We start from the raw sequence: 20,933 nt of genomic DNA, 5'->3' as shown, positions 1-20,933 counted from the left end.
TCCAGGGGATCTTCCCCACCCAGGGATCGAACATGGGTCTCCTGCATTATAGGCAGATGCTTTACCATCTGAGCCACCAGGGAAGTCCATAGGGACTAGTTTACAAACCCTTAGCAAGGGAGTAGAAACACAGATTCACCAAGACCAAGCTGTGTCAAACTAATTTTATTTCCTTTTATCTCTTAGTCACAATAGCTATTGTCTGCATATTTTAAAGTTTTTTATAACACATTTATCACAAGAACTGAGGTTCACTCTAGCTTAGCAGACATTCAGGGGCCTTCTAAAGTATCATCTGCCTTGTTGGGTGTTGGTCACAAAAATGAACAAAGATGAACTTGTTCTATGTGATATACAATAGAAGCATCCAAAGGCATATAAATGATATAGAGGGAGGAATATTACGGATGGTAGAATTAGCCTCCTTCAGATTAAAAAAACCTGAAGCTTAGAGAGACTAAGTGATTAGCTAAACTCACCCATTTTAGCAAAGACTGAAGTCAGTATTTGAAAGCAAGTTTTAATTTATTATGCCATACTCCCTCCCAGCACATTCTGAATAGATATTTCAAGACATTTGTGTAAAGAAGACTAAAGAGTGAACTGGATGATAGAAAAATTAATGGGTTTTTAGCTAGTTGAACAACCATACCTAATAGTACTTGATACTGGACCAAATGTCAACACGAACAGATGTTTAATAGCATGCTGTTTGTTCCTAAGCTACCATATTATTAAATGTGGTTGGAGACATGGAAAACATATTTAATATACTTAAGTCATACAGATGACTTAATGTGTTGATGGATAATTACTAGAGACTAATATTTAAATATCTAGTCAAGATAGAAGAATAAAAACTAGTAAGTTTAAAGTTTAATCAGGAATATATTTCAAGTACTAAACTAACTTAAAAGTAAATTGTATAAATTTCAAATGATGAGGCCTGAACTGATGACTAAAGAAAAAAGTGCAGAAAACTTGACGACACTCTAAGTAGCTGCCTCTACCAAAAAAACTCAATTTAAGGTTACATTAATTGACACTTGGCTTTTGAAGATGATAGTATTACTGTTCTGAGTTGATCAGACTATACCTGAAATTACCAGTAATGTGATTTTGGGTAAATTACCCTCCCTGTGCCTGTTTCCTTCATTGTAAGGTGGGTGTATCTATGGCAAAGGGTGGTTATTAAGTGTTAAATGAGTTGATCAACAATGAGTCTAGTCCTGGCAACCTCACTTTAGGCCAGTGTCAAGAAAGGTAACCAGGGAAGAGGTTTTGTAAGACATTATGTGAATATTTGGTTTGAATAACCATAGGTTTTGGGGAAGAAAGGAACACACTGTCAAGAATTTAAAAGGCTAAATGGTAACTATGCAAGGATGGATCTGTGTTAATTAACTTGATCGTGGTAATCATTTCACAATGTATATGTCTAGCAAATCATGATGTGTATACCTCAAACATATACAACTGCAACTGTCAGTTATACATTGTTAGAGCTGGGAAGATACATGAAGCAAAAATTGATGAAATTGAAAAGAGAAATACAATTCTACAATGATAGTTGAAGACTTCAATAGCCCATTCTCAATACTGGATAGAACCAGACAGAAGTAAGGAACTAGAGGACGTGAACAATGCAAACCAGCTAGATCTAACAGTCACACACAGAACACTCTACCCAACAAAGGAATACACATTCTTCTCAAGTGCGCATGGGATAGTCCCCAGAATAGACCACGTGCTAGGCCACAAATCAAGTCACAAGAGCCAAATGATGGAATCATCCCAAGTGTCCACTGACAGATAAATGGATTTAAAACAAATAATACACACACACACACACATGAATTTGAAAGGCTATTACATGTGGAAAGTAGACTTATTTTTGAGGTGTCCTACAGGGCACAGTTTCACCAAGTAGAGAAGGCATAAGGAGCTAGCTTTTGGCTTAAAGACAACCAAAGCTACCAGGAAAAAGCTCTGCAGAGTGGGAAGCTCCCAGTCGGAGGTAAAAATCAAACAGAAGTCAGAAGGTCACTGCAGTAGCTGCTGTAAAGGGAATTCAGGCATCAAGTCCTCTTCATGCATGCTTGCTTGTGTGCTTGCTGAGTTGCATCCGACTCTTTGCAACCCCATGGACTGTAGCCTGCCAGGATCTTCTGCCAGGATCTTTCTTGACTGGAAATGGTATTTTCCAGTCAAGAAAATGAGTGAGTTGCCATTTCCTCCTCCAGGGCATCTTCCCAACCGAGAGATCAAGCCTGCCTCTTCTGTGTCTCCTGTACTGGCAGGCAGGTTCTCTATCACTAGTGCCACCTGGGAAGTCCCGAGTTGTTTCCAATGCCTCCTAATCTTATGACAGAATGACTTAACTATAATTTTAATGTTTTGATTAATATGAGAGAAATTGGATCTAAAAAGATGCCTGTCTCCATCCTCTTCCTCCCTCTTCTCTTGCAAAGTAAGTTCCATAGAGGGGTAGGTACATGATGGTTGGATCTTTGATATATATATCAGCGAATAAAACAAACACCTAGACCAGTTCTTGGCACATACCAGACACCCAAATATTTGAATGAAGAATGAGTAAAGACTCATTACTGTCCTCTGCCTCAAGATTAGTTGCTACTGTCAGATACAGTTGATCTGCAGTGATAGCAGAAGTATTTTCGCATGTGATGAGTCACTCTGACAATTTTCCACATTTTAAAGAGAAAGAAATGTGGGAAGATTTGCAAGTACAGCATTGAAAGATCTGCGGTTCACTGAATTGGGTAAGTAGGAGGTTCTGTGCTAGTGCTACTCTTTTTAAAAAAATTTATTTTAGGTTGTGCTGGGTTGTGGTGTGCAGGCTTCTCACTGTGGTGGCCTGTCTTGTGGAGCACAGGCGGTAGTGCACGGGCTTCAGTAGCTGCAGCTTGTGGACTCTAGACAGCACGGACTTGAGTAGTTGTGATGAACAGGTTTGGTTGCCCTGAGGCAGACAGGATCTTCCTGGACCAGGGATCAAACCCATGTCCCCTGCACTGGCAGAAGGATTCTTATCCACTATATCATCAGGGAAGTCCTGTGCTGGTGCTACTCTTGTTTAGAAAGAAAGATGTGGTCTTGGGGTAAAACAGATGATACTAGAACCCCAAATCCAGTTTTAGCCAGGTTGTTGAACAGGAAGCAGGAGATCATAAGCCTAAACTCTGCAGGCTGGCTAAAGGTGAAGATGGCTATGGCTTTCACTTAAACGCGGTTCAGGGTTGGCCAGACTCAGCTTCAATTGCTTGATTTTCTACTCATTGCCTAACAAATGTCCTGTACACCTGTGGGCAGTAATTAAATTGCTGATCCAAGATCTTACCATATCCAAATATACAACTATATAAAATATATAACTAAACAAAACAAAGCTTTAATTCTCTTAACTAAAACCCACAGTCAGCTAAACTCTTCATTCTGTAACAAAAACTAGTCCTATGTTTCCTGTTTCTCTGTCTGGGAGTTGAAATGGATTAGAAGTATTTAAAGACAGTGAGGAGTCTGGATGGGAGGGAGTTTGGGAGAGAATGGATACACATATATGTATGGCTAAGTCCCTCTGCTGTCCACCTGAAACTCTCACAACATTGTTAACCGGCTATCAGATCAGATCAGATCAGTCGCTCAGTTGTGTCCGACTCCTTGCAACCCCATGAATCGCAGCACGCCAGGCCTCCCTGTCCATCACCAACTCCCGGAGTTCACTCAGACTCATGTCCATCGAGTCAGTGATGCCATCCAGCCATCTCATCCTCTGTCGTCCCCTTCTCCTGCCCCCAATCCCTCCCAGCATCAGAGTCTTTTCCAATGAGTCAACTCTTCGCATGAGGTGGCCAAAGTACTGGAGTTTCAGCTTTAGCATCATTCCTTCCAAAGAAATCCCAGGGCTGATCTCCTTCAGAATGGACTGGTTGGATCTCCTTGCAGTCCAAGGGACTCTCAAGAGTCTTCTGCAACACCACAGTTCAAAAGCATCAATTCTTCAGTGCTCAGCCTTCTTCACAGTCCAACTCTCACATCCATACATGACCACAGGAAAAACCATAGCCTTGACTAGACGGACCTTTGTTGGCAAAGTAATGTCTCTGCTTTTGAATACGCTATCTAGGTTGGTCATAACTTTCCTTCCAAGGAGTAAGCATCTTTTAATTTCATGGCTGCAGTCACTATCTGTAGTGATTTTGGAGCCCAGAAAAATAAAGTCTGACATTGTTTCCACTGTTTCCCCATCTATTTCCCATGAACCAGCTATACTCCAATGCAAAATAAAAAGCTTAAAAAAAAAAAAAAAAAGACAGTGAGGAGTCTAGCATAGCAGAGTATCAGCTAATGGTTATATCAGCAAATAGTAAAATAGAGTACAACAGACACAGGACTGGAGTGGGGAGTGGGAGATGCAAGTAGTAAATGATTGGAATTGACTTTTGTTACCATATGTGACTGTGTGAATGCCAACTTCCTCTACCCACTCCCCCAACTGATTGCTGCTGCTGCTGCTGCTGCTGCTAAGTCGCTTCAGTCGTGTCCGACTCTGTGCGACCCCTGAGACAGCAGCCCACCAGGCCTCCCCGTCCCTGGTATTCTCCAAGCAAGAACACTGGAGTGGGTTGCCATTTCCTTCTCCAATGCATGAAAGTGAAAAGTGAAAGTGAAGTCGCTCAGTCCTGTCCGACTCTAGTGACCCCATGGACTGCAGCCTACCAGGCTTCTCCATCCATGGGATTCTCCAGGCAAGAGTACTGGAGTGGGGTGCCATTGCCCAATTGATTACTGTAATTCAAATAGTGACAAAAATATCATCTCATGTTTCACTTCTCTAATGTGTCTAAGGAGCTGTGAAGAGTTCTGAAGACCATCTTACTGAGGGAAAGGCCCAGGTGAACCTCCTCTGCGTGAGGTATTGGGCAAGTCACTCAATGTCTTATAATCTCCCAACAGGGAGACTGCTGACAATTTGTTCAGTGACTTGCTCACTATCATGGAATTAGAACAAACTAGCAGTTCTGTTAGATTTGGATCCTTGTACAACATTCTGTGCTGCTCTTATTTTATGTGTATGTACATTTGCTTACATGTTTATGCTCATTATTCTGTAACTAAGCTCAATCTTCCTTTATACCTTTTTTGTTTGGGGTAGTAGAGATATTTTACAGCCCACAACCAGATGTATCTGGAAGAGGAGTGGAACATAGAGGATACCTTATAAATTAAACCAGTACATTTAATAAAGTGTGAATTCTCATACTTATCATTAATGTTTTTTCCACTTTATTTTCAAAAGGCTGGCTTTTCTCCATTCTTCTACTATCAAAGCCAAGAGCTGCCTAATGGTTCTGTCAAGGAGGTTCCAGCTCCTACTCCTGCTCCTCTGGAGGTCTCAAGCCCAGAAACTACAGAGGAAGTAGGAGATCATAAGCCTAAACTCTGCAGGCTGGCTAGAGGTGAAGATGGCTATGGCTTTCACTTAAACGCGGTTCGGGGTCAGCCAGGCTCATTCGTCAAAGAGGTATGGTGAGCTGGGTCCAGCAGCCCAGCGAACACGGCCACAGTGAGGACAGTCTCAGTGCCTCCCACTCACTAATGGCTCAGTAAAAAGATTACACCAAAGGCCTACACTGAGGGTCTCACTTGGGTTCAAGTAAATACTGGTCTCATACCCTTTACGATAGCTATGAGTACATCAAAGTTCACATCATTTGTTTCTGAAACATCTGTGTGTCTCTTTAGACATTTCAAATTAAATAAACACAGTGAGTTGACATGACTGTGGTTAACAGTCATTACTAACAACTCTTGTCTGGGAGTAATACCTGTTTGCTTCTGTGTGTCTGGGATAATGCCATTACCCTGCAGGGACAGACAGAAAACTATCTCTGTAGCTCTCAAGTTGGGAATGAAGAAGGGGGACCTATGGAATCTAATGCCTTCACCCTGGAAAGCACCGTATGAGAGATACACAATAGGATATTCAACCATTGTGAACACTATTCTTTTGAGTAGCGCTTATGAAATTGTAGCTTTAATAAGCAGAAAGCATTAGGGCACCATTTTAAACTTCTGTACTTCAAGGAGAAATGTCTGTATTCTCAACATGACTCAGAATAAATTCTCAAAGCCCTCATCTCTCCTCTGAAGAATTGCTAGTCTAACAGTCTGTGGTCTCTGTTTGGAAGTGGTAACTCAGCATTCTGCTCACAGGTGCAGAAGGGCGGCCCTGCTGATCTGGCTGGACTGGAGGATGAGGACGTCATCATTGAGGTGAATGGAGTGAACATGCTGGATGAGTCCTATGAGAAGGTGGTGGACAGAATCCAGAGCAGTGGCAAGACTGTCACACTCTTAGTCTGTGGAAAGAAGGCCTATGATTATTTCCAGGCTAAGAAAATCCCTATCGTTTCCTCCATGGCTGATCCGCTGGATAATGACCCTGATCCTGATGAAGGAAGGCTGGAAGGATCAGAGCAAAACTCACACACGGCAGAAGAAAGAGAACGAGTGAGTGGTGATACATTGCTTTTAGTGATCTAACTAACCAGAGTATGGTAAAGTCCTTAACAAGTGCACCATGTATCTACGTTTACCACAGGTTTCCTAAAACACTAGAACACTACAGTGTAAAGAGAACGAGCAAATTCAGTTACCATGGGTGAGAGGAGGTAGTTTAAGAATAAACTTATTTTTCATAGCATGGAGTTGACAGTAACTTATCAAAATTATAATGAAAACACCAGAAGAACCCAAATCAGACTATTTACATACAAATTCTGGAATTGCCATTTATTACTCTTGGGTAATAGGCTGGGTAATTTACCAGCCTTGGGTAACAAGTAATAGAAAATAATGGATTTATTCTCTGTGCCTCAGTTTCTCCACCTATAAAACAAAGATAATTTGTAGGATTGTTATCAGGATATATTAAGACTGTTGAAGTCTTTGAACAGTGCCTGGTTCATGGTGAGCATGAGAACAAATGGTGGTGGTTAGAGACAATATTCTTTTTAAAATAACTGGCAGGTATTCAAGTTTCATTACTGAGGAAGAATAAACATTATTCTGTTTGTATTTCATTTAGATAAATTCCTTGACAAGTCTCAGTTTCTCTTCATAGATGAACTTGAGGTCCAAAGGTAAACTATCCAAGTTCATAAAGGAAATGTATGACAAAGCCAAGACTCTAAATAAAAGTTTTACATGTTTTTCATTACATTATTTCTGCAGATTGGTAATCTAAAAAGCAAATACTCATTTTTAATGAATACAAGCTATCTTAGTCTGTGTGGGCTGCTAAACAAAATACCATAGATTTGGTGGCTTATAAACAACAAACATTTATTTCTCACAGTTGTAGAGGCTCAGAAGCCCAAGATCACGGCACTGGCAGATTCAGGGTCTGGTGAAGGCATTCTTCCGGGTTGCAGACTGCTGACTTCTGGCTTGCCTTCATATGGCAGAAGGAGCTAAGGAGTTCTGGGAGGCCTCTTGTAAAGGCCTGATCTGAGTCATGAGAGCTCTCCCCTCCTGACCTAATCACCTCCTCATCACCTTGGGAAACAGGATTTCATCCTCTGCACTTTAGGGAGATACAAACATGCAGACCATAGCATACATGTTGCTATTGACCTTGTATCCTATATTGTTTCACAAAGAAAGTATTCTAGATGTCTTTAAAAATATTCTATAATAACTCTATAGAAAGTCAATTGTAGTACTATGCTAGTTTATAGAAAAGAAATATGTATATATATATAGATATTAAAAGGAATGTGTCAGGGTCGAACAGCAAGCTGGAAATGAAGCCAAGTGCAGAATTTTGGTCACCAAGCTTCTCATAAGTGACTCTTCTTCCTGACTCGAGAAGTGCAAATCTAAAGCAGACTATCCATCTCCTTAAGTTCACACTCTTACCACTTACACATCCTCTGTTTCCTTTTGCACAGGCCCACAGTACAGCCTCTCATTCTTCTTCCAATTCTGAAGACACAGAGATGTGATGAGAACAAGCACTGGCTTTGGCTGATAATAGGAATAGGAAAGGATAATAGGAATCCTTTCCCAAGGAATGAGCGGACATCCATTTACTGTCTTTGTTAGAGAAGAACTCCTTGGAAACCAGTTCATCACATGTGATTGTCTTCTGCTGTTATCTGTCTCAGGGGTGGCTACTGCAGAGAGCTTATTTATGGCCAACTTAGGAAAAGTTAATATACGAGCCAGATGCTTTTCATGCGATCTCTTTCAACCTTCAACTTAACTACTCTTCTCTGTTTGATGTTATTTCTTCTATAGGTTCCCAGAGCACCAAAGATGATTCATAAATCTGTATATGTGAGAACTGCTAATTAAGGTATCTGAGCAGATAAGCCTATTAAAACTATGCTTTTGTAAGAATGTTGTTGTTGCTGAAATAAATGCCATTAAAAATGCCTTTTGAGTATGCTTGAATTTTCTCTGTTGGCTGATAGAACCTTAATAGTGCTTTTGTTTCTGGTAAACTTTTTATGTTTTAACCTTCATTTTGCCTCTAGAAACCCCGAACACAACAAAACTCAGAATAAGATCTCAGCAACAAAGAGAGACTTCCTGGTAATAGAATTCAAGATTTTCTTAAATTGCATTTCTTAGTGTCCTACAAATTTTCCACAAGCTTCCTATTACAGATGAAGACACTGAGCTCTAGGATAGGAAAGTGACCTATTCCAGTTAAGTTATTCATTGTTTTATCCCACAACTGGCAGATGAAAAGAAAAAATGAAATATCATCAGTGACTTGAATTTAGAGTAATTCACTCTTAAATAATACTAGTAAAGTGAAAGTGAAAGTTGCTCAGTCGTGTCCTTTGTGACCCTATGGACTATACAGTCCGTGGAATTCTCCAGGCCAGAACACTGGAGTGGGTAGCCTTTCCCTCCTCCAGGGGGTCTTTCCAACCCAGGGATCAAACTAAGTTGAAGGGAAATCAAGAAAAATGCCATACTCTGACACTGGTACACTGTTTCAGTTGCACACCACTCCTTCCCCAGCACAGATGAACTTTCGGTTATTTGAAGGGGTAAGGGGCTGGGGAGGAGGGCTGGGACGCTTGACATCGCTGACAAGCGATGGTACCAAGCTATCCCTGATAGAATGACAGTAAGGCCCAAGTGTTAACAATCTCTGATTTTAATGATAGTCAATCTCAAGGGAAAGTCATAACCTCCTCCATGGGATCCTTGATTTAAACAGAATCTCATGTGTTTAACCAGCTACCTTACATTTCTCTTACCCCAGAGTTCCAGTGTATTTTCTCCCTTTAGCTTCTTGGCTCCTTTTAGCCCCACCACCTGACATACTCCACCAGCCTCCAACCAAACAGGGTACTCTTGGTTGAGTGCTAGCTTGAGTTACTTCTCTCTCTCATACAAATGAGAAGCTGAAGCTACTCATGATTACAGTATCATCTGAGGACAAAGGCATAAGCTGCAGGTAGAATATGCTACCACAGCACTATGTTGTTTTAAAAATGTTAGGCCCTGGCCCCTCCAGTTTTTCCCTCTTATATCCAAATTCTGACACCACTGGCTTGTAGCAGTCTGTAATAGGCATGAGTTCAAGGTGCCATATGCTTCTCTGGTGCCTGTTTGTGGGCCAGATAGAGGAAGAGTATGCTGGAGAGAGCACTGACCAGGAAGATGACATCAAACCAACGGTGATAGAAGTTGAACTGCAGCTCTCCAAGGACTTCGGTGATGATGGTGCGGTACTCCAGAGGCATGCTCATTCGGATCAGCAGCACAGATGAGACGAAGTACATGCCCTGTAGGTCAAATGAAGCCAGAAGGGGCTTTGAATGCAGTGACAGACAAAGGAAATTGTTACAATATTAAAAAGTTGAAACATTTCTGGTATTTTACGGCTCTAGACATAAAGCTAGTTCATTAAACTTACCATTATCTGAGCTAATAGCAGGACAATGACATTGGAGGACTTACTGCTGGAGATGGCATAAAAGAACTGTCAAGAAAGGGAGGAAAGATGATTATACAGTACTTCTAGATTCCTGTGTCAAAAACATTAAGTAGTATAGTTAGCATGTAAATAAAAGTGTTTTTTTCCATGCCACCATCTTGTATAGAACCGTTCATAAGATTAAGGCTATAAATAAGACATGTAAACAGACGGCCCCAAAAGGATCCACTTACAGTTTTCCCATATGGGTAAGTATGGGAAAATATCACTACAAACTAGTAGCATCACTACTAGTGATGCTTTGTAGGAAGCATCACTATGAACAAAGCTAGTGGAGGTGATGGAATTCCAGTTGAGCTATTTCAAATTCTAAAAGATGATGCTGTTAAAATGCTGCACTCAATATGCCAGCAAATTTGGAAAACTCAGCAGTGGCCACAGGACTGGAAAAGGTCAGTTTTCATTCCAATCCCAAAGAAAGGCAATGCCAAAGAATGCTCAGACTATCGCACAATTGCACTCATCTCACATGCTAGTAAAGTAATGCTCAAAATTCTCCAAGCCAGGTTTCAACAGTATGTGAGCTGAGAACTTCCAGATGTTCAAGCTGGATTTAGAAAAGGCAGAGGAACCAGAGATCAAATTGCCAACATCTGTCAGATCATAGAAAAAGCAAGAGAGTTCCAGAAAAACATCTGATTTATTGACTATACCAAAGCCTTTGACTGTGTGGATCACAACAAACTGTGGAAAACTCGTCAAGAGATGGGAATACCAGAACACTACCTGCCTCCTAAGAAATCTGTATGCAGGTCAAGAAACAACAGTTAGACCCGGACATGGAAAAACAGACTGGTTCCAAATTGGGAAAGGCGTACGTCAAGGCTGTATATTGTCACCCTGCTTATTTAACTAATATGCAGAGGACATCATGCAAAATGCCAGGCTGGATGAAGCACAAGCTGGAATCAAGACTGCCAGGAGAAATATCAATAACCTCAGATATGCAGATGACAGCACCCTTATGGCAGAAAGTGAAGAGAAACTAAAGAGCCTCTTGAAAGTGAAAGAGGAGAGTGAAAAAGCTGGCTTAAAACTCAACATTCAAAAACTAAGGTCATGGCATCCAGTCCCATCACTTCATGGCAAATGGATGAGGAAACAGTGGAAACAGATCCAAAATCACTGCAGAGAGTGACTGCAGCCATGAAATTAAAAGACGATTCCTCCTAGGAAGAAAAGCTATGACCAGCCTAGACAGCATATTAAAAAGCAGAGACATTACTTTGCCAAAAAATGTTCATCTAGTCAAAGCTATGGTTTTTCCAATAGTGATGTATGGATGTGAGAGTTGGACCATAAAGAAAGCTGAGCACTGAAGAATTGATGTTTTTGAACTGTGGTGTTGGAGAAGATGCTTGAGAGTCCCTTGGACTGCAAGGAGATCAAACCAGTCAATCCTAAAGGAAATCATTTCTGAATATTCACTGGAAGGACCGATGCTGAAACTGAAGCTCCAATACTTTGGCCACTTGATGTGAAGAGCCGACTCATTAGAGAAGACCCTGATGCTGGGGAAGACTGAGGGCAGGCAGGATAAGGGGGTGACAGAGAATGAGATGGTTGGATGACATCACCGACTCATTGGACATGAATCTGAGCAAACTCCAGGAGATAGTGAAAGACAGGGAAACCTGGCGTGCCGCAGTCCATGGAGTTGCAAAGAGTCAGACAGGAATTAGCGACTGAACTGAACTGATATGGGTAAGCTGGTGGTTTTAAGTATTATAACGTGAAAAGATTCCCACTTACCAGAAACCATGTGATACATATGATTTTAGCATCATTATATAATATTAAAGCAAATTAAACCAGGCCACTCCAAGCCCCTGTAGTTGTTTCTGGGCTCCTGAGCTCTTCCTAAAATTGTGCTGAATGCTTGCAGAGCCCTTTCCCCTTCCCAACCTCTTCGCTCCTCTCATTTCAACAGCTCTTGGATTTTGAAATCCCACCTCTTCTACCAGAGAATTTACCTTCCAGTTCCATGAAACCTTCCTTTGCTGATCAGAAAACAGCCCAACGTTCAGCTTCTCCTACTTCCATATTCTCTTTACAAGCGACTCGCCCAGTTATTCGTCTCACCTCAAATACTACCTCATTTATTCATTCCAGCTATCTGCTCAGCATCTACCAAGTGCCAGGTGCTGTTCTAGATGCTGGTGACACATCAGTGAACGAAACATACTGTGATCTCATTCTGTGACCTTTGGTAACTACTTATCTGTCTGGTGTGTGATGTAAATACATTATCATCAATTTATGTGCTAGTCTAACTTTTTCTTTTATTCTGTGGCATGTCTTTTACAAATTTGTAGTTGTTGTTTAAGATCTCAGAAAGCAGAAATCTTAATTAGGTAAAGTTATCTCACAGTGCCACATGTAATTAAGTACTTTTCAACTCAATGATACAACCTACCTTGGTAAGAGTGATCAGCAGTCCTCTGATAGATGTGACTATGATTATTCCAACCAGAATGAAGGAAATGTGTTGGGACCAGAACTTCACCTGTCAAGACAAGAGGAAGAAAAAATATTTGTTAAATCTCTGTTCAAAGAGATGGGAAAGCTAAGACGATACATTATTATCACTTATATGACTGTGAGAGGGAACTTCATTAACAAGTAAGTGGCAATAAAAACATGTATACAAAGACTTCAGTGGATATCTTAATTATCAGACCTAAAACTTAAGGACAGAAGACAGCAAGTGCAGTGAAGTGATGAAAATAATACTAATAAATCAGAAGAAACACAAAGCCAATAACACAGCTTCAAGTAAAAAGCATGAATTAAAAGGAAACTAAATAGCAGCCTGATAATTTTTAATATTTGTGAATGACAGTTCTATGATCACCCAAAACTTAAATAATAATAGAGTATGTAGACATTCTCAGCTATAGTCTAGGAAGTAGTTGACCTTTATTTGAATCAGAGGATGATACCTTTTCCTTCTCTGGGATTGCTTCAGCGTGAGAGGCAGCTGTGATACCCTGTGCTTGATTCAAGGCTGAAAAGCATCAGAGGGGAGCTGTATTGCCAACATCTGAGAGATGTTATTCAGATTTATGAAATGTGGAGTGGTGTGTAGATGAGTTACAGAAGGAACACATATACATACACAGCAACTAGCCCTAGAAAGCACTAACAAGGAAGGCATTTCTAAAAATTCACCCCAGTAAAAAAATTTTAAAAGGAAAATACATACGAAATATGAGTGAAGCATGCTTTACCATATAATTTATATACTACTTAAAGGAAAGAAACCACACTCCTTCACATGAAAAAGGATATACTGTTGATTTATCATCTAAGAAATGTATGCCTTGAGTTGTTTCTCAAGGACTGGAGCTCAATTTGCTCTGGTGTATTTTCATTTTATCAAGTTACCAGGAGCATGCTCAGCTGAGGGTTATCATGCAAACTATGGCCAGGATCATAGAACAACTAAATGGCACTCGTAAGGACTAAGAATGTGACACTGGTTTTATTACCAAAGTGCTAATCAGCTAGAATCATTGGCCATACAAATACCTGGAAAATACACTATTCTACAAATAACGATATTAAACTTAAATCGGGACAAGACTGTCCCAATTATAAAACAGGTAGAAAGAAGATTAAAAAAAATTTGTGCACAGGTGACAGTCAACCACTTTTAGCTCAAAGCCCATATGAATTGATACAGATAATTTTTTATAGCAGAAATCAGTGTAGTTCTAACACAAAAACACTAATTAGTAGTTAATTTTCTACCAGAGGAATCAAAGGTGAGTTATATGCTTGAAGATATCATCAAGTATCACAAACAGAAGGATTTGAATATTTGGTAGGGAGAAGCTGGAGAGTGGTAGCTGTGACTGAGAAAGAAGGAACTGTAGAAATGATCACTACCCATGAAAATAATAATTGTCAGTCATTATTTATGGTTTTAGGCCCTTTACAAATCTGCCATGTGAATATGCCAAAACATAGAGGGAGAAGAATGAAGCAGAAACAAGTAGCTAGAGTAAGGACGTAGAATCTAAACATAACAAACGAAGATTTTGATACAACTCTTACATCAAATTGGATCCCCAGATAATTCACAGTGATTTCAATGCCTCTTGTGACTGGATCAGTTTTCCCAACTCGGTCAAAAACGATATTGATGGTTGCCTACAGAGACACAGACCTTTACATTAGAGTATCTCAAAAATCAGTTTCAAAAAATGATTCAAAATAATGAATCACCAAGTGTTTCTTACAGGTGGATATTTCTAAAAATGCAATTCTACTTTCAATCTAAATCATACATACTACTACTAAGTCACTTCAGTCGTGTCCGACTCTGTGCGACCCCAGAGACGGCAGCCCACCAGGCTCCCCCGTCCCTGGGATTCTCCAGGCAAGAACATTGGAGTGGGTTGCCATTTCCTTCTCCAATGCATGAAAGTGAAAAGTGAAAGTGAAGTCGCTCAGTCTTGTCCGACCCTCAGCAACCCCATGGACTACAGCCTTCCAGGCTCCTCTGTCCATGGGATTTTCCAGGCAAGAGTACTGGAGTGGGGTGCCATTGCCTTCTCCAAATCACACATAAGAAATCTATTTTGGCTATTCATACATTGGCAAACAAAAGTCCCTATCTACCCTATCTTTTTTTTCCGTAGAGTGTAAAGGGGGATAAGGCTATGACATATACACCTCAATTTATTAGGATCCAAAAAGGTAACATTCTGGTAAAACACAAGGTAAGAGAATCAAGTCATTCCAGGGTCATTCCCTATGGTTATTTTCTGAAAACTCTAACAGCAATCACTAAAACAACAAGGAGAGTTATTATAGCTGACAAGCCAACAAAGAAGATCAAATGGAATTATGAAAAATAATAGATTAATCCAAAAGAAGAAAGACAAAAGGAAAAAAGAACACAAGACAAATAAAAGCATACAGCAACAGGGTTGCTCAACCATAACAATAACACATTGAATATAAATGGTTTACCACTGTATAGCACATGGAACTCAGTGTTATATGGCCTGGATGGAAGGTGAGTTTGGAGAGAACAGACATATGTACATGTATGGCTGAGTCCCTTTGCTGTTCACCTGAAATTATCACAACATTGTTTGTTAATTGGCTATACTCCAATACAAAATAAAAAAGTTTAAAAAATATAAAAATGGTCTAAACCAGAGGTTAGCAAACTCTGCCACGGTCATATGACATGTAGATAAATGGACTTGGCTGTGTTCCATTCAAACTTTTTAAATAAAAGCAGGTGGTGGCTGGATTTGGCCTAGGGGCTGCAGATGGCTGACTCCTGGTCCAAATATGACAAATAAATGGCAGAGACCATTAGATTAGATATACAAGCAAGTTGTTTACAAGAAGCCCACTTTAAATATAAAGATACAAATAGGTTAAAACTAAAAGCATGGAAAAAGATTTATTATGCTAATGATAATCAAAGCTGGAATGTCTATATTAATATCAAAGTAGACTTCATAGCAAAATAATGTTGCCAGAGACTAAAAGGGTCATTTCATAATGATAAAAGAATCATTTCATCAAGGGGTACATAGTGACCCTACATGACATACATGAAGAACAAAAACTGATATAATTTAAAAAAGGCAAATCCACAACAATAGGTGGAAATTTCAACACCCGTCTCAATAATCAAGCAGTCAGAAAATCAGTAAGAGTATAGAAAAACTTAACGATATTATCAATCAACTTGACCTAAGTGAGACCTGTAGGCTATTCCACCCAACCAGAATAGAATACACTTTCCATTCAAGCACACAAAGAACATTAACCATGGTTGACCATATTCTGGGCCAGAAAACAAGCCTCAAGAGACTTAAAAAGATTCAAATCATACAAAATATGTTCTCAGACCACATGAAATTAAATTAGAAAGTAGTTACAGAAAGATATTCAGAAGATGCCCAAATATTTTATAACACACTTCTAAATAACCGATGAGTTAAAGAAGAAATCAAAAAGTAAATCGGAAAGTATTTTGAATTGAATGAAAATAAATATAAACTATCAAAAAAGTTGCATGTGTGAAATACAAATAAAACAGTGCTTAGTAAGAACTTTGTAGCATTAAAACGCCTATATTTAAATAAAGTTTCAAGTCAATGATCTTAGCTTCCTCTTTAAGAAATCAGAAAAAGAAGACACCCAAAAAAGCAGCAGAAGAAAAATAATAAAGATCAGAGCAGAAATCAACGAAGTAGAAACCAGAAAAAGAGAAAATCAATTAACCCAGATGCTGGTTCTTTGAAAAGTTCAATAAAATTGATAAACTTCTATCTAGATTGATCAGGAAAAAAAAGAATGAGAGATATCAATTCACATCCACCAAAATATTGAAAGATTACCTAATTGAAGGCAGAGTTCCAAAGAATAGCAAGGAGAGGTAAGAAAGCCTTCTTAAGTGAACAATGCAAAGAAACAGAGGAAAACATAGAAGTGGGAAAGACCAGAGATCTCTTCAAGAAAATCAGAGACACCAAAGGGACATTTCATGCAAAGATGGGCACGATAAAAACCAGAAATGGTATGGACCCAACAGAAATAGAAGATATTAAGAAAAGGTGGCAAGAATACACAGAAGAACTATACAAGAAAGGTCTTAATGACCTGGATAACCACTATGGTGTGGTCACTCACCTAGAACCAGACATCCTGGAGTATGAAGTCATGTGGGCCTTAGGAAGCATCACTACAAACAAAGCTAGTGGAGGTGATGGAATTCCAGCTGAGTTATTTCAAATCCTAAAAGATAATGCTGTTAAAGTGCTGCATTCAATATGCCAGCAAATTTGGAAAACTCAGCAGTGGCCACAGGACTGGAAAAAGTCAGTTTCATTACAATCCCAAAGAAAGGCAATGCCAAAGAATGCTCAAACTACCACACAGTTGCACTCATTTCATATGCTAGCAAGGTAATGCTAAAAATCCTTCAAGCTAGGTTTCAATAGTACATCAACCAAGAAATTCCAGATGTACAAGCTGGGGTTAGAAAAGTCAGAAGAATCAGAGATCAAATTGCTAACATCCATTGAGTCAGAAAAAGCAAGGGAATTCCCGAAAAACATCGACTTCTGCTTCATTGATCATGCTAAAATCTTTGACTGTATGGATCACAAGAAACTGGAAAATTCTTAAAGAGATGGGAATACCAGACTACCTGATCTGCCTCCTGTAAGGAGAAACCTGTATGTAGGTCAGGAAGCAACAGTTAGAACTGGACATGGAACAACAAACTGGTTCCAAATTGGGAAAGGAGTATGTCAAGGCTGTATATTGTCACCCTGCTTATTTAACTTCTATGCAGAGTACATCATGAGAAACGCTGGGCTGGATGAAGCACAAGCTGGAATCAAGATGCTGGGAGAAATACCAATAACCCCAGATATGCAGATGACACCACCCTTACGACAGAAAGCAAAGAGGAACTAAACCCTCTTGATGAAGGTGAAAGAGGACAGTGAAAAAGCTGGCTTAAAACTCAACATTCAAAAAACTAAAATCATGGATGGCATCTGGTGCCACCACTTTATGGCAAATAGATGGGGAAACAAAGGAAACAGTGACAGACTTTATTTTTGGGGGCTCTAAAATCACTGTACACAGTGACTGCCGCCATGAAATTCAAAGATGCTTGCTCCTTAGAAGAAAAGCTATGACAAACCTAGACAGAGTATTAAAAAGCAGAGACATTACTTTGCTGACAAAGGTCCATCTAGTCAAAGCTATGGTTTTTCCAGTAGTCATGTATGGATGTGAGAGCTGGACCATAAAGAAGGCTGGGCACTGAAGAATTGATGCTTTTGAATTGTGGTGTTGGAGAAGACTCTTGAGAGTCCCTTGGACAGCAAGGAGATCAAACCAATCTAATCCTAAAGGAAATAAACCCTGAATATTTATTGGGATAATGATGCTGAAGTTGAAGTTCCAATACTCTGGCCATCTGATGTGAAGAGCTCACTTATTGGAAAAGATCCTTATGCTGGGAAAGGCTGAGGGCAGGAAGAGAAGTGGGCAACAGAGGATACGATGGTTGGACGGCATCATCAACTCAATGGACATGAGTTTGAGCCAACACCGGAGATAGTGAAGGACAGGGAAGCCTGGCGTGCTGCAGTCCATGGGGTTGCAAAGACTTGGAAACGACTCAGTGACTGAACAACAAAATGACTGTTATTAAAAAGACAGATAATAAGTGTTGGAGAGGATGTGGAGAAATTGCAACCGTCACACATTGCTGGCAGGAATATAAATGGTGCAGATGCTTTGGAAAACAGCCTGGTAGTTATGCAGTTTATTAGAAGGTTCAACATATAGTAAGCATATAACCCAGCAATTCTACAGATATATATCTAAGAGAAATGAAACACATGTCCATATAAAAACTTATACATGGTGTTTCCCTGATGGCTTAGAGGTAAAGAATCCACCTGCCAATGCAGGAAACACAGCCTGATCCCTAGTCCAGAAAAGTCCCAAATGCCACAGAGCAGCTAAGTCCATGTGCTGCACCTGCGGAGTCCACACACCCTCGAGCCTGTACTCTGCAACAAGTGAAGCCACCACCACGAGAAGACTGCGCTGCAACAACAGAGCAGCCCCTGCTCGCGGCGACGAGAGAAAAGCCTGCACAGCAACGAAGACCCAGCACAGCCCCAAAACAAACTTATACATGAATGCTCAAGAGCATTATTTACTGTGGCCAGAACTGTCACAATAAAACAACTCAAATGTTCATCAACTAATGAGTGGATACTTTAAATTAATGTGGCATATCCATATAATGGAATAAATAGTATTTGATCATAAAAAGGAATGAAGTATTTATTGATAGAGGCTACAATATAGATAAACCTTGAAAACATTATGTTAGGAAGCCAACCACAAAAGATCACATCGCATGATTCCATTTAATAAAGTTATTAATATATTTATATATTAACATTCAATTATAGAATTTAATTATATATCACATTCATTAATTTATTAATATATTAATATTCCATGCAAACCCTTCTACTAGTTGGAAGAGAAAGAAATACTTCTCAACTTGTTCTTTAAGGTTAGACACCTAAACCATAGACGTTAACAAGAAAACTACACTCTGACATTTTTCATAAACATAGATGCAAAAGCTCTTCAACAAAACATTAGTAAATTAAATCTAACAAAACATTAAAAGGATAATACACCTGGCCAAGTAAGGTTTACTCCAGGAATGTGAGGTCAGTTTAATGTTCAAAAATTAATTTTACTGTATTAGCAGACTAAAAAAGAAAAACCACATGATCATCTCCATAGATGCAGAAGTGACAAAATCAAACATGCTTTCATGATTAAAAACACTTAAGAAACTATTAATAAAAGAAAATTCCTCAATCTGATAAAGGCATCTAGGAAAAACCAACAGCTAACACCATACTTAAGACTGGATACTTTCCCCCTAAGATCAGGAACAAGATCAGGGTGACTGCTTTACTTAATTCTGTTACTGGAGGATTTGGTCAGTGCAGTAAGGCTTGAAGAGGAGGAGAAGATAGGATGGAATTGTCTATGTAGGAAAACAATGAGAGAGTTTAGCAAGGTAACAGAATACAAAATCAATATATAAGAATCAATTGTATATCTATATACTATTAACACTTGAAAATGAAAATTATAAAAACACTGTCATTTATAATAGCATCTAAAAATTAAATACTTAGATTAATCTGATGAAAAATGAGAAAGATCTGTACACCAAAAACTATAAAACACTGCTGAGAAAAACTAAGAAAATCTAAATAAACGAAGAGTTGTACCATGTTCAGGGATTGGAAGACATATTGATCAAGACAGTGTGGTATTGGCAGAAGTAAATATATAAGATACATATAAATCTCAACAGAAAAAAAGAGAACAGAAACAGACCCATATACATAAGGTCAATTAGTTTTTGAAAAAATTGCAAAATTGCCTCAATGGAGAAAGGATACTCTTTTCAACAAATGGTACTAGAACATCTGGATATCTACGTGAAAAAAGTGAACTTGGATTCATACTCCAATATCGTATCAGAAATTAAACTTAAGATGGATCAGACCTAAATGTAAAATCTAAAACTGTAAAATTTCTATTTTATATTTTTCATATTAAGAAAACATATGAAAAAAAAATCTTTGTGACCCCAGGTTAGACAAAGATTTCTTAGATACAACACAAAAGCATAATCTATAATAAAAAAAAAGGATAAATTGGACACCATTGAAATTAAGACCTTTGATTTTTGAAGGATACTGCTAACAGAATGAAAAGCCAAGTCACTGATGGGAGAAAATATTTTAAAATCACATATTTGATAAAAGGTTACCAGAATATACTGAAAAACTCTCAAGCCCAACAAAAAGAAAACAATGAACCTATTTAAAAAATGGGCTTCCCAGGTGGCCCAATGGTAAAGAATCCACAGGCCAATGCAGGAGATGTAAGAGATGTAGGTTCAATCCCTGGGTTGGGAAGATCCCCTGGAGGAAGAAATGGCACCCCACTCCAGTATTCTTGCCTGGAAAATTCTATGGACAGAGGAGCCTGACGGTCTACAGTCCATGCGCTGCAAAGAGTTGGACATGACTGAACGACTGAGCACAATTAAAAAACTGGCAAAAAATCTGAATAGATAAATCACCAGAGAGGATACACAGGTGGCAAAAAAGCACATAAAAGTTGTTCAACATCATTAGGCATTAGGAAAATACAAATTAAAATGATTTAGTACCACCTCGTATCTATTAAAACATCTAAGATTTAAAAGACTGACTACACAGTGTTAGCAAGGATGTGGAATAATTGAAACTCTCAAATACTGCAGGTAGGAATGTAAAATGGT

The 20,933-nt window shown here is 39.1% G+C and overlaps 2 protein-coding genes and 1 non-coding gene across 15 annotated transcripts in view; 1 reads left to right on the top strand and 2 right to left on the bottom strand.

The window, feature by feature from the left end:
* Positions 1–8,463, top strand: part of PDZK1 (PDZ domain containing 1) — a 73,276-nt gene extending 64,813 nt beyond the window's left edge. For all 8 annotated transcript variants that reach the window (XM_086392257.1, XM_086392251.1, XM_086392254.1 and 5 more), the window contains 3 exons: positions 5,321–5,545; positions 6,238–6,534; positions 7,977–8,463. In XM_086392257.1, coding sequence (XP_086248383.1) covers positions 5,321–5,545; positions 6,238–6,534; positions 7,977–8,030 — 576 coding nt within the window. In that variant the 3' untranslated portion in view covers positions 8,031–8,463. The remainder of the gene's footprint in view (positions 1–5,320; positions 5,546–6,237; positions 6,535–7,976) is intronic.
* Positions 1–20,933, bottom strand: part of GPHRA (golgi pH regulator A) — a 66,737-nt gene that overhangs the window by 11,621 nt on the left and 34,183 nt on the right. For 2 of the 6 annotated variants that reach the window (XR_015160893.1, XR_015160894.1), the window contains exons 11-14: positions 14,105–14,200; positions 12,462–12,551; positions 9,965–10,030; positions 9,702–9,833 (exon numbers count right to left, since the gene is read on the bottom strand). Coding sequence is in view for 2 of the 6 variants with exons in the window: in XM_086392258.1 (XP_086248384.1) it covers positions 9,627–9,833; positions 9,965–10,030; positions 12,462–12,551; positions 14,105–14,200 (459 nt within the window). In the remaining 4 variants the exon portion in view is untranslated. Of the gene's footprint in view, positions 1–9,181; positions 9,834–9,964; positions 10,031–12,461; positions 12,552–14,104; positions 14,201–20,933 lie in introns of those variants that run through there. The other 4 variants (XR_015160895.1, XR_015160896.1, XM_086392258.1 and 1 more) reach the window with 3 other exon arrangements.
* Positions 12–83, bottom strand: TRNAY-AUA (transfer RNA tyrosine (anticodon AUA)). Its single transcript has one exon. It is a non-coding gene; the product is annotated as a tRNA-Tyr (tRNA).

This window comes from Bos grunniens, chromosome 3, assembly GCF_055505025.1.
Source record: "Bos grunniens cultivar Pamir isolate PY7600 chromosome 3, Bosgru_T2T1.0, whole genome shotgun sequence".
In the NCBI taxonomy this organism is placed as follows: domain Eukaryota; kingdom Metazoa; phylum Chordata; class Mammalia; order Artiodactyla; family Bovidae; genus Bos; species Bos grunniens.
The sequence above is the reverse complement of the archived record's forward strand: the minus strand, read 5'-3'. Positions and strand labels throughout refer to the sequence as shown.